This window comes from Clinocottus analis, unplaced genomic scaffold (assembly GCF_023055335.1).
Source record: "Clinocottus analis isolate CAN_PGR_092001 unplaced genomic scaffold, fCliAna1.0.p SCAF_25, whole genome shotgun sequence".
Lineage (NCBI taxonomy): Eukaryota > Metazoa > Chordata > Actinopteri > Perciformes > Cottidae > Clinocottus > Clinocottus analis.
The window spans coordinates 3,039,523-3,052,916 of NW_027175987.1; the positions used below are offsets into that span (position 1 = coordinate 3,039,523).

General features: G+C 45.3%; 1 protein-coding gene across 3 annotated transcripts in view; it reads left to right on the forward strand.

The window, feature by feature from the left end:
* Positions 1-13,394, forward strand: part of tle2a (TLE family member 2, transcriptional corepressor a) — a 36,274-nt gene that overhangs the window by 20,588 nt on the left and 2,292 nt on the right. For 2 of the 3 annotated variants that reach the window (XM_068591302.1, XM_068591303.1), the window contains exons 3-15: positions 474-537; positions 3,163-3,207; positions 5,605-5,667; positions 6,045-6,119; positions 6,678-6,891; positions 7,266-7,282; positions 8,300-8,395; positions 9,034-9,078; positions 10,239-10,400; positions 10,704-10,830; positions 11,705-11,904; positions 12,220-12,299; positions 12,966-13,215. In XM_068591302.1, coding sequence (XP_068447403.1) covers positions 474-537; positions 3,163-3,207; positions 5,605-5,667; positions 6,045-6,119; positions 6,678-6,891; positions 7,266-7,282; positions 8,300-8,395; positions 9,034-9,078; positions 10,239-10,400; positions 10,704-10,830; positions 11,705-11,904; positions 12,220-12,299; positions 12,966-13,215 — 1,438 coding nt within the window. The remainder of the gene's footprint in view (positions 1-473; positions 538-3,162; positions 3,208-5,604; positions 5,668-6,044; positions 6,120-6,677; positions 6,892-7,265; positions 7,283-8,299; positions 8,396-9,033; positions 9,079-10,238; positions 10,401-10,703; positions 10,831-11,704; positions 11,905-12,219; positions 12,300-12,965; positions 13,216-13,394) is intronic. The other variant, XM_068591304.1, reaches the window with a different exon arrangement.

The window sequence follows — 13,394 nt, forward strand, 5'->3', positions numbered from 1 at the left end:
TGAAGTCGAAGGTGAAAGAAGGGGGCACGGTCGGACAGACAGAGAGACAGAAGGACTGACTGATAATTGGGGAAGCAACAAAATGAGGATGAGTGGAGGGCACGGGGATAGATTGAGAATTATCCAGAGAGAGAGAGAGAGAGAGAGACACCTTGGATGTGCCTGCCTGCAGTCTTGGCTGGGTTTCAGGCTCCAAGCGTGACTTCGTCTATTTCTGCTCTGCTCTGAGGTGATAATGGGCTGTCAGCACTCCAGTCACCCGGCTCCCTCCTCCCCCCTCACTGAGTGTGAGAGAGAGAGAGAAGGAGAGAGAGAGAAGGAGAGGGAGAGAGAGGTGACGGAGAGAGTGAACGAGTAGGGAGTAATTTGTTGTCTTGTTGCTAATTGCGCTGTGTTCCTTTACTTGGGATATGATACAAATAAAAACTCATCTTTGACGGGTTGTTTTTTTTCTCCTCTTCCCTCTGTTGCAGTTTGAAACTGGAATGTGAGAAACTGGCCACAGAGAAGACGGAGATCCAGAGGCACTACGTTATGGTGAGACACACACACACACACACACACACACACACACACACACACACACACACACACACACACACACTGAGGCTGTCTCTCCACAACACGTGTGGTGCCAAGTCCGCTGAATCCCTTTCATCTGCTAACAGCTGCCAAACAACACCCACCAAAACCCACACGCAAGACCACACACACACACACACACACATTATAGGACTTCAGAATAAACGGCGCTCGCATGCACAGGAAATCTTGTGCTTGTTTTTGCAGGCGTTTCTTTTTTGTCTGTTATGTGTACTCCAAGGCTACGATGCTGATCTGCGTCTACATCTGTCAACAGGTCTTTGTATACGGTCTCAGGTATTGAGGTTATATTATCGAAGTCCCGAGTGCTGAAAGTTGGCATCCAATGCCTCATCCAAGCTCTCTTTTTTATTTGATAACGCACCAAAGATTGCCCAAACTCTGTGCGAGTGTCAAAGGATTTATTGGTTAATGAGGACAATGATTGAGTAATAAATTGGGTGAATTGACGTCGTAGCCCTTCACTCCACCCACTGAGCTGTGCAGACATGTAGTTGTCTCACTGCTGTCTCACAGTCATTCCCGCCTACACTTCTCTTAGAGGTGAGTTTGATCACATGGTTTGTTCGCTGACATCGCTGCTTAATTTGCCCAATCCTTTTTAGAGATTCCTTTAAAGTTTGACGCTTTTGCATCTCATAGTGGAGGGTGAGGTGTGGAGGGTGGGTGGGTGGGTGGGTGGGGTGTAGCTGGCACCAAGCAGAGACCAGGTCTCCTTTCCTGGCTGATGATTTGGGTTTAGATGTTGCTAAGCAACAGGCAAAACTTGGCACACCAACTGCCAAGCGGAGCCGCCAGCTGCCAGGAAAGGCGTCTTTTATGGTGGCACACACACACACACACACACACACACGCGCATAGACACAGGAACACACACGGGAAACGGGCACATAGATACACAGTTGCGTGCTCGTGCTGCAAACATGCACACCTGTGCGCGCACACCCGTGCGCGTGCCAGAAAAGATGTCTGGAGAGAGAGGACCCCTGCCATCTCCTCTCCCATCCTGCCAGCCTGTTTTGGCTGCCTGGCTGCCAATCTCCCCTCTCCACAACCAGCCACGCTGAAAAGCAAATGTCAGCCTGTCACTTTGGAGGCATCTGACTTTAAAATGCTCTCCTTACTCGTCCATCTCTGAAGGTAGAGAGTGAGGGAAAAGAGAGACCCTCACCTGTATCTCTCTCTCTCTCTCTTTTTCTGTGTGGCATTCATCTCCTGCGCTCCTCGCAGCTCCTTGTACTTTTGGGTAAAAGCCAGGGTCAAATAGCCCACATTAGACGTGATTATTGCAATAGTCTGTCACCTTCCTCTGCCTGCCGACAATTTCCCTGCCTCGCTTCGGGTTTCTGGCTTCCGTAACGTGCCTCAGGGTCATTTAAGTGCCATTGACTTTCAGCAGAGTCGAGGTGAAATTAGTGGCATTGTGCTGTTCGGGACATATGTGAACTTCAGAGTGCATGTGCGAGGGCTGGCATCATCTGAAGCTACGAGCCAGAAAAGATTTTGTGAGTGGTTCTGGGCTCACACTGTCGAATGTATTTTTGTAACAACAACGACTGCATTGCCAATTTATGCAAGTATAACATCTCGCATAAGATAAGGCAGAAATGGGTTGTTTGGAGCTGGTAACTCGTCATCGTCCCCGACTCTTTTCAGGGGTGTTGATAGCACGGCGCACGGCTACTTATTTGCTATCGTCATTGTCATTTTTGTTATTTTAATAAATTCCCATTAAAAGATCCAACCAACAACTAGTCAGCACTCTGAGGACGTCCACGTTTTTAAAAGCAGGCCTCAAATGTAGTTCGATTTCTGAAGAAGAAAAAGTAATATCCTAAAACAGCTGTGTACGGCAGTATTTTAAAAATCAAATGCTAGTAAATTGTGTATTTGTTGGGGACTACTTTCAGCCACGGATTAACACGTCTTTTGTGTTGCCAGTGAGTATTTACGCCAACATGGCTGTGTACGTGGGATTGACTGTAGGATTAATTCATTGTTGTTTTGAGGCTTTTCATGGGATTTGTTTCCCATAAGAAAAATCTCAAATTTCACCGGACTTTTCCTGTTCGGTTGTTATCATTTGTATCACTTTTTTTTTATTCATCTTTGTGCGGATAAAACAAAACAAAAAAAGCTTAACTGCATCTGCTATAGCTGCCGGGATACAAATATGCATCCAGATGAAAAATAATGTGCTGTAAACATGTCATTTTTGAGAGTCATAGGGTGGCGTAGTAATTTTAACTTTAAATATTTCTATTTCATCTAGAAGACGATGTTTCCAGACGTTGTCAGAACTTCTGTTTAATGTACAGTGCGTATCAAGTTTACTTTAATAATGCACTGCCTTTCTTTGTTTTTACTCCCATAAAGTCAGCGCTCCTCATTAAACCTTTAAAAAATGATAATCCCTATTCCTATATCCACATGCAAACTATTTATTATAGAATAAAAAAAACTCCTTTTTAAGTGCTTCACACATGAAAGTTTGTGGATGTCATTCATCTCAAATTCTTTCTGATCACGTATGTTAACTGATGTTCTCCTGTGTTTCAGTATTACGAGATGTCCTACGGCCTTAACATTGAAATGCACAAGCAGGTGAGTGATCCCTTCCTGCCTCTCTGTACGCCGCTCGCATTTCATTTCCTCGTTCTCTTAAAGCTTGCATTATTCTGTCGGATTTTTATCACTGCCTCCATGATTTTGCGCCCAATCAACTCGACGAACTAATATGTTTCAGGAAAGTCTCTCTTACTCTTTTTCGGTCTTTCTTTTTTGTCTCTCTGCCACTGTAATGTCAATCCTCTCGCTGATGGACCCATATAGCTCCGTTATGCTGTGGAGGCGTTAATAGGATCCACAAACAGAATTCATCTCTCCCCTCAGACAGACGGATGAGAATACTCTGCCCTTCCCCGAGCCTCCAGAACAGCCTCCCCTCGTACCCGTCATAAATCCCTGTCTGTCACTGCCTCATCCATCCATCCATCACCACTTCTGCCCAGCTTCTTCATCCTCTATCCCTCTTTTCCCCTTTCACTTCAATTGCTGTCTTACTTTGTCTTTTTTAATGCTCTTCTCTCTTAATTTCCATTTCTTCACCACCCCGTCTCTGTCGCCCTTCCTTCCCATTGATTTCTCTTTCTCTCTTTCTTCTTCTTTGCACACACCCTCCTTCCACCTCTGTCTCATCACAGACATACAGTCCATGCTGAATTTCACTTTAAATCAGGTCACTGCCTTCCTGCCGTCTCCTTTCTTTTTTTCCTCCTCTCCTTCACTCCGTTCATTTCACCATCTCAATCGCTTCGCTTTTGTCATACCGCCACTCTATCGCCTCTCCCCACCCCCAATCTTGATTTTCCTCCCCGGCCCTCCTTCTGTTTCTTCTTTCTCTATCTATTTCTCCTCTCCCTCGCACATCCTTCGTTCATTGGCTGTCATTTCCTCAACCCAATCTGCCCTTTTCCTCCTCCTCTTCTTCCTCCGCCTCCTCTTTTCATTTCCCCTCTCCCATTTTGTCCTCCCCTCTTTATCCTCTTTCTCTCGATTGCTCATATTCCCTCTCTTTCGCTCTCTCTCTCTCTCTCTCTCTCTCTCTCTCTCTCTCTCTCTCTCTCTCTCTCTCTCTCTCTCTCTCTCTCTCTCTCTCTCTCTCTCGCCCCCTCTCTCTCCTGAAGATGTCATTTAGTAGTTGGAGTTCTCTAACAAGAAATCATTGTGTCTCCCTTGGGGTGGGGGGTGATGGATTCAGAGGATGGAGGGAATGGGGGGAGGGGCGGCACGCTGCTTGGCTGAAAAATGGAGAGTGGAGGGAGGGAGAGATGTGTGCAAGCAGGAGGAATGAGAGAAAGAGAAAAAGGAGGGGGTGGAAGTTCAGTCCGGCATCAATAAATCACTTAAGAGAGAGAATGAGATGGGGGAGAGAGAGAGAGAGAGAGAGAGAGAGAACACACACACACACACACACACACACACACACACACACACACACACACACACACACACACACATATACACTTTCTCTCTCTCACTCTCTTCTACATGTGCTAGTACACACACACACATGCTCACACAGTCATGCAGAGTCTAGCTGTCAACAAGAAAAACAGCCTGCGGTCATAATGATGTTGTCATGATCTCTGCATGCATATCATTACTAGCCCTAACAGCCTTGTTGGGGCTGCCGCTAAGAGTGTGTGTTTGTGCATGTGTGTGCATGTGCGTTTGCGTGTGTGTGTGTGTGTGAGAGACATAACAGCGTTTGTAACACTGATTACTGCACTAATACTGGGGAGGGAGAAATGGAACGAGGGGTGGATGGAAAGAGCGATAAATGGAGTGTGATGGGAAAAAAAGATGGAAAGAAAGATGAGGAAGGGGAGGGAGGAAGAGTTTGCTGTGGGCTGTGTAGTAGAGCAGATCGAGACAGACACACACCCACAGCAAGAATCACTGACCCCCAGCAGGAAACACACACACACACACACACTCAAGCATGCAAAATGCAGACACGCATACACACAGACATGCAAGGGCACATGAGAAACACTTGCACACACACACAAGAAACACACTCGCATAATGAGAAAAGATGGCGAATCTTGCATCTTTTCTCCTTCACACACACACACACACACACACACACACACACACACACACACACACACACACACACACACACACACACACACACACACACTGTGTGGGCTGGCTGAGGCCGCAGCAGATGCTCTCCATGAATATTTTAGCCAATCTCCCTGGCAGAGTTTCCATTTGCATGGACCAAATGTAAGCAGCTGAAATATTTACCACACTGGCCCTGAGAGAAGCAGACCACAGCCATGCCGTTTGTGTGTGTGTGTGTGTGTGTGTGTGTGTGTGTGTGTGTGTGTGTGTGTGTAACCTTTTGAGAGTGTGTTTTCTTTTTGTGTGTTTGTGTGTGTGTGTGTGTTCATTCATCAAAGCAACAGTATCTTTTTTTCCCCTTTTCAGACGGAGATTGCCAAGCGGTTGAACGTGATCTGTGCTCAGCTCATCCCATTCCTGTCACAGGAGGTGGGACACACACACACATGCACACACTGTACTGTTTCAGCCCGCTCTCTCTCGCTCCTGTCTGTCAGCAGCCCACGCAGACGCCGTGCACATGCACACACACACACAAAAACTATTAACTCACACACACAGAGCTGCAGAAGGACAAAACTTCAAAGCGCATTCCTCGATCACCAAATGGTTGCATGCTTGCATGACTCACAGAGAGAAAATAAATCTGTATTTAAAAAATGCTGTTTGAGGTTTTTTCTTCTTCTTTTTTTTTTCCGACTTCACACTGAACTCATTAATATAGAGTGAAAAACATTTTAATTTTGAGTATTAGTACTTGATTCTGAGTCCACATGCCCTCACTGACCTCTTGATTTGTTCCACAGCACCAACAACAAGTGGTCCAGGCCATGGAGCGCGCCAAACAGGTGACCATGGGGGAGCTAAATGCTTCGATAGGGGTACGTGGGCTCCCCACTCTGCCTCATAGCGCGTGTGTCATATCCACCCATTTATTTATATTTATTTATTTTTCCTTTTTTTTTTGGTGCAAACATCCATTTGCCCGCTCTAAATTATGCCGATTAGTTTCATCAAAATGGATGACTATTTGGAAATATCAAGAATTGATTTTAGGATTTTCTTAATTATTTATTTTTTACTCGAGTCACTTTACCAGCTAGCTGGACAGCGATCAAAAACGGGTCCTATCCAAGGTCCCAAATTATTTTCCGAAAGGCAAAAAGAATTGGCTTTAAGGAACATTTCAGTTTTTTAGTTATTTTTCACCTCATTTCCCTTCACGCTGATTAGGCACCAAGGCTTCCCCTCCTAAAGAGCCGCTCCCTTGACCTCAGCCTTTGTCCCCTCGTACACATCGCAGCACTTAGTTCCCTCTCTTCTTCTTCTTGATCACTTCCAATTGAGCTACTTCTTCCATTGCTTGTAAATGACCCAAATCTCTCTTTCTCCTGTCTCCTCTCTCTTCGCGTTACTTCTTCTATTCTTCCTCTCTGCAGCAACAGCTTCAGGCCCAGCACCTCTCCCAGCATGCCCAGGGTTTGCCAATGGGCCCACACCCATCGGGACTGTCCCACCCCGGCCTGGCGCTCGGCGGAGGGTCCAGCCTGCTGGCCTTGTCCGGGGCTCTGGGGGCCCAGCTGGCTGCGAAGGATGAGAGGGCTCACCTGGAGGCCGCGGCCGCAGCCGCTGCAGCTGCAGAGCACCACAGAGGTACAACACTTTAAATTGATGTTTACGTTTTATTTTCTTCTTTCTTTGTGTGTGTCCTTTAAAACTCAAGATGAGTTTAGGGGTGAGACCACAGTTGGATTGCATTCTTATAAACGGTGTGGGTAGAGTAAACACCGAAGCTTGGCTTGATGGATCTCGATGATTGGCTTTGCGTTGTTTTTTTTGGCCGGGCACAAGAGTGTTGCTGATAATAACACTTCTCTCGGATTTTTTCCCACTGAGTCATCAGCGGCAGAGTGACGTAAAAGTGGAAAGTGATAATGTTGCAATCGTGTGTTTGTGTCCTTTTCTGCATTCGCTGTCCTCCGGCTTGGTACCTGGATGGGTTTGGTGCTTGTGCTTGGAATGATCAGACCGTGAAGCCGGACCAGTGAGTACACATCACTACACAATCACTAATATCAAACACACTCCCACTCCCCCCCTCTCCTTTGTTTAGCAATTTTTTATATTGTAGGCAATTTCTGTGTTTTACATGGCTTTCCTCATCGCAAAAAAGTCAAAATAAGAAGTTTGATTTTTGTTTTTGAATGCCTAATGTTATAGGACCATAATATTGTATTTGACATATATCATTTCATAATTATTTTTTGTACCTGATGTGCTACTTATTATCTATCTATCTATCTATCTATCTATCTATCTATCTATCTATCTATCTATCTATCTATCTATCTATATCTCGATATCGATATATATACTATAAATTATCTAGAAGAAGTATAGTAGATATTTTTTCGTTTATTGCACACATGTTATAGTACTCTTGTCTTTTGACACATTTTTATTTTGCATGGTGATATTTCACTATCATTTTGTACTTTATAACATTTTCGGAGGACTTCTTTGAAATTATCAGGTAGTTGTTAAAAGAATTACAGTCGTATAATAAAATCAAATCCCTTTTGGGATATTTTAACTTGTTTACGAGTACGTAAACATGATCACATGCACTGATCCTGAAGCCTTTCTAGAAACAATGTCGATCTCAACATTGTATCAATACCTCTATAACACATTGTGACAATACCGGTTTAGAAAGCTGTGCATGGGAGCCAAAATGCACTCCGACTGCTCCACAGCCCCTTCTGTAGCCTTAAAGAACACTTTTAAGCATTCCCTTTCTTCCTCTCACTCCTACAGTGAGCTGGCCGATCGATGTGGGCTGATATTCTTTCACATTCATCTCTGCAGCCTATGAGCCTGACATGATTTATGCAGTCCCTCTCACCTCATTATCACCCTCTTCCTCCCTCTCTGCCCTCACTCTTTTTTTTTTCCTCCCTCCTTCCTTCTTTCCATCCTTCCTTCTCCTCTTTGTGCCCCCTTTCTCTTTGCCTCACCGTGTTTGCAATCTTCTTTCCTAACCCCCGTTCTCTCTCTGCAGAGCTCTCTATCCAATGGGGATAAGGGTCGCCCAGCAGAGTACCTCAGTAATGGCAAGAAGAGGAAAGCTGATGAGAAGGAGTTCATGACCGACTATGTGAGGCACTTTAATAAAACTGTTAAATGTTTGAATAACTGAAGGAAAATTTCACTTCAACTTTTCCAGTCCTCGCCAGATAAGACCAGCAGTGTCTGTACTGTGGACTTTGGAGCCCTGCTCTCTTTTATTTTAGACAGTAATTATAATATTCACACACTCCCTACTGTGCTGTCATCACTGTATCATTAGTGCGTTTGGTGTGAAAGCAGATACATTAAGGTCTGGTAGGGATTATTTTATCGCGAGATAAATGAATCTTTGGTAGTTATTTTATTATCGGTATTAAAAAACAGAAGTGCCTCAGAGGATTTCACCTTTCCAAGTTACACATCTAAAACTAATTAATTACATTTTGCACTGTCCATTGCATTATCTTCCAACCGTCTCGGGCAATAAAGTGTTCAGATGAGATATTTAATTGTCCTCTTTCTGCAGCAAATCAAAACTCTCGAGACAAAATATTTCATAAAACCTTTTCAAACACCACACACACACACACACACACACACACACACACACACACATACCTCTGTTTGCGCATGACTTTGCCTGCTGTATTTCCCTGCATGTTATCTACATACATCAAACAGCAGAGCAGGAATATCTAATCTCACATCCTCTCTCTCCCCTCACAGGGCAGCGATGCGGATAAGAGTGATGATAATTTGGTGGTGGATGAGGTTAGTAGGCGGCCGGCGGCCTCTGTTGGCCTCACTTCACCGCTTTCATCTGCATACATGATGTAAACACACCCAGCAGGACCATCTGAATAATGATAATAACGACAATAACCCCCCTCGTCCTCCTCCACCTCTGCCTGTTTTACAACAGACAAAACCATAAAGTACAAATGCATAGGAGCCCTTTACTGCAGTTTGTGCTCTCTGCCGCTTTTATGTTTTCCATCAGTTTTATGAATGAGTGCCACTAAGTGAAGGTTGTAATGATGGCTGGTAAAGTTTGTTTCTTTGTATAGAATACCCCCCCCCCCCCCCCCAAAAGTATTATCTTTGTCTTCCAAAGGAAGAGTCCATTGTTCCTGAGATGACAGTAACTGAGACTATACCAGTTCCCGAAAGCTTTTACATTGTTGGGTGGGTCTCGTTCGGAAACTCATCCGGTGCCAGGAAGTGATTTCCTTTTATGTTCATTGAAGAACAATCGTTGGCACAAGCAGCTAATGGATAGGTTCACAGTTTTTTAAAGTCTATTTTGAAACAAGCGTCCGTTGCCCATATGAACACAAAATCAGATTTCTCGCTGACAGCGTTGGTCCCGTTGTTCATTCTGGCCGTTAATGGGCTTCCAAGTGAAGGTGGTCTAAATCCACGTTCTTTGTTCTGGGCAAAAAAAGCTTTTACGAGGCTTCGGCAGACTAACTTAGGAAGATACCCACTTGATTTGTCTAACTAAGTGGTTTCAGTGTAGTTTTAGTTTTTCCTCAGACACGTTGTTACATAAAACAGGAATTTCAAACTTGATTCAGTTAGAATAAAGCCTCATATTAACTTCAGATACATGTTGGAATACAAGGAAGTGTAAGGAAGGATAGGAGCAAGTACAATGTATTTGAATATTCATGTGGGCACCTAACCTTTGTTTTAAGAGTAATTTGAAAATTGTGACTCTCCTAGAAAATCAGCGGCTCATGTACAAGCTAACGAATGAGTCAATGCTCATGAAAAAAAGACAGTTGGATTCCATGTGTTTTCTGTAGCCTTCAGCACTAAAACAATGGATGAATGACAAAATCGATAACTCGCCTTTTACTTTTTATTTCTATCTTGTGATATGAAGTTTTATGCGTTTGTTTCATTATGACTTTTTTATTTTCCTTCAGGACCCGTCGTCCCCCCGCAGCGTGCAGTCGTACTCGTCCAGGGAGAACGGCCTGGACAAGATGCCCCCCTCCCGTAAGGAGGGCCCCCCACAGGCCAGCCCCGCCTCCCTCGCCTCCTCGAGCAGCGCTCCCTCTCCATCTCGTGGCAAAGAGCCCCCGCAGGTAGACCCCCACAGCTTTCGAAAGATACATATTTGCATGCTTTCTATTGTATTACTGTCACATGAAACACTCTGTATATTTTAGTACCGTGGAAAGTGTTGGCGGGTACGGCTCCAAATCTTGGACTGTACACCTGGTGCACAGTCGGGTCAAGGACAAAAGAAACAAAACTCAAGCTGAAACATGTCCTGTGCAGGACGTCTATTTCTGTTTCTGCGTTCAACTCTCACTGTATTCTGAAGTGATTTATTTTCCCTCTTCTTTATTTACTAACACCTTTCTTGTCGTTCGCTCCTCTCCCAGAGGGAGAAGTCCAGTACTCCAGGTATGAAGCCAGGGACCCCCATGTCTCAGGAGTCCAACACCCCGGGACCCAGCGGACCTCCACAGTTCAGACCTGTCCCTGGCAAGCCTGGCGTCGATCCCCTCGGTAAGAACATCCATGAGCTCGCTTTTATTCCCCGAGGAACATGTCTTCTGCACTTTAAAGGGGAGCTCGTCGGAATCGCTGAGAAAACTCAGGAGACCAAAAGACTGATGTCTCCGTCCATCGTCTCAGAGACATAAACTTTCACCGCACACGGCATCAATTAAAAATCTGAATCAGCCTCTGCATAGATGATATTTTTAGCCTCTACTTGCTTTTATTGCACGCAGTGATTCTAACGGCATCCGGCCGCAGTAGTTGGTATGGGTGTCAGCCAGCTCCCCACTACACACCACCATCTGGACTTAATAAGCAGCTGTGGGTAAAAATATTCAGCGCCCCTCACTTTTTATATGAAAAGATTAGGAGAGGTGATGGACTGTGACTGTGAGCTGTTTGGTAATGAGCCTCCATCTATTCCACCGTTTCTGTTTCTCTTTTTTTTCCCCCTTCACGTCACCTGTTAGCCCCCCACAGACACACAGACACACACACACACCATTACGCATGCATAGGTACAGCCTCGTAGATGCAGTTGCATGCACAGATAGAGGATGTAGAGGACGTTCATGTCGGCACACACATTTACACACGGTTTCGCCGCAGGAAAGCATGATGCCCAGCAGGGGGCAGTAGTGATCTAGTGCTGCATTTCGGGTTGTTGTCCTGCGTTTTTTTTTTTGTATGGCAGGCGGCAACTTGTTCCCAGCCTGTCGTTCATTACTGTCTCACATAGTGACAGGCCCTGCAAAGGGAGTCGCCTTAATAAGAGGCGGAGCTGATTGGTCTCTGAATGACTGACATTTCATTCCCTCAATCAGTAATTTGTTCACTTAGCTAATTCACAATGAATTGACTCTCCTGTCTTTTCTTCCAGCTCTGGGTCTGAGAAACCCCCTGGCGGTGCAGGGAGCGTATCCTCCTGGGGCTTTCGGCCTGCCTCCAGGGGTGAACGGGGACCTGGCCGCGGCGGCGGGTTATGGCGCCGGACTCCACTTAGTCTCCCCCCAGATGAACGGCGTTGCGGCGGCGGCGGCGGCGGCAGCAGCTGCCGCCGGCTACGGACGGTCCCCTGTGGTGAGCTAGATGCTCTGCAGATAATTTGTCTTTCCAGTGTCACTGTCATATCTAATACCTCAGCATATAAACCCTTTACAAAGGGCAAGAAGAGGTGTGCGGATGTACGCGAGCAGCTGAATTGCCATTTATCGTTAAGAATCTATGACCTTGGCTGTTGAAAAGGCTCTTTGCTTTTATATAATCTCCTTTTTATTCTGATCCCTGTCTCTAAATAACCTATTTGTATGAGGGAGCTATCTTCTTTTCTCTCCTCTCCATGAACATGGGTATTGTTTGAGCTATTTATTCCTCACATTATGTTTTCTCTTCCAGGTGGGCTATGAGTCTCCACACCCACATATGAGGGTCCCCGGGCTGCCTGCCAGCCTGCAGTCAGCCACCTCCGGAAAACCGTGAGTTTCCTTCTCCTCGGCTGCTATCGCTCAAATCTTCACCTGTTAGCTATTACGTGCACTCAGGTTCTGCTCAAATCCAACTTCAGCACCAGGAGAAATGACAATTAAAGAAAAGAGGAAAGTCAGGAAGAAAATACTTTGATTAAAAAAAACGGTTACGCTTGTAAGTCTGTGTTCATACTATACCTTTGAAAGTAAAAACCAATCCACCCCTAAAGCTCTTTTTAAAGCTGTTATCAACGAGACTGTGTTTTGTTCTCGCTTCCTCAGCGGTGCTGTCAAAGTGACGTCAGTGATATTTGCAGTGCAGCTTCAATAGGCCCAATTACTTAAACACGGTATTTCTCAGTCATCCAGACACATTTAGTAAATGCCTGGTTTTAGTCACTTAGTGTCAGTCTGTCGTAAGTATTTCTTGAAAATGTAGAAAAATCACAAGTTAAAGTAGACGAGGTAAGATGTGGAAAAATGATGGACAGCAAAAAGCGTTGTGTGACCTTTTAGCAATCTTAAATAATGGTCATGAAAGCTACACAATTGTTCGTTGAATAGTTTTCCTCCTGCTTCTTTTTCCACCTCATGAAGTGTTTAATCTCCGTTATTCATCCATTTCTGTTCCCCTCTCTCTCTCTCTCTCTCTCTCTCTCTCTCTCGTCTCTGCAGCGCCTACTCCTTCCATGTGAGCGCAGACGGCCAGATGCAGCCGGTGCCCTTTCCCCCTGACGCCCTGCTGGGCCCGGGAATCCCTCGCCACGCCCGTCAGATTCACACCCTGAACCACGGAGAGGTGGTGTGCGCCGTCACCATCAGCACCTCGACGCGCCACGTCTACACCGGAGGCAAGGGCTGCGTCAAGGTGTGGGACATCAGCCAGCCTGGAAGCAAGAGCCCCATGGCCCAGCTGGACTGTCTGGTGAGACACGATGCGGATGTTTGTAGACTCATTTTTAAAGTTTGTTGTCCATCATGTGTCTATTAATGTTACTTTACTACCAAACAGTGATGCTCTTTTTTTTTTCCACACATAAAAACACACTTTAGATGATGAATCACCTTTAATGTTGTTGGCCCGAAAGCCAAATCCTCCAGCAT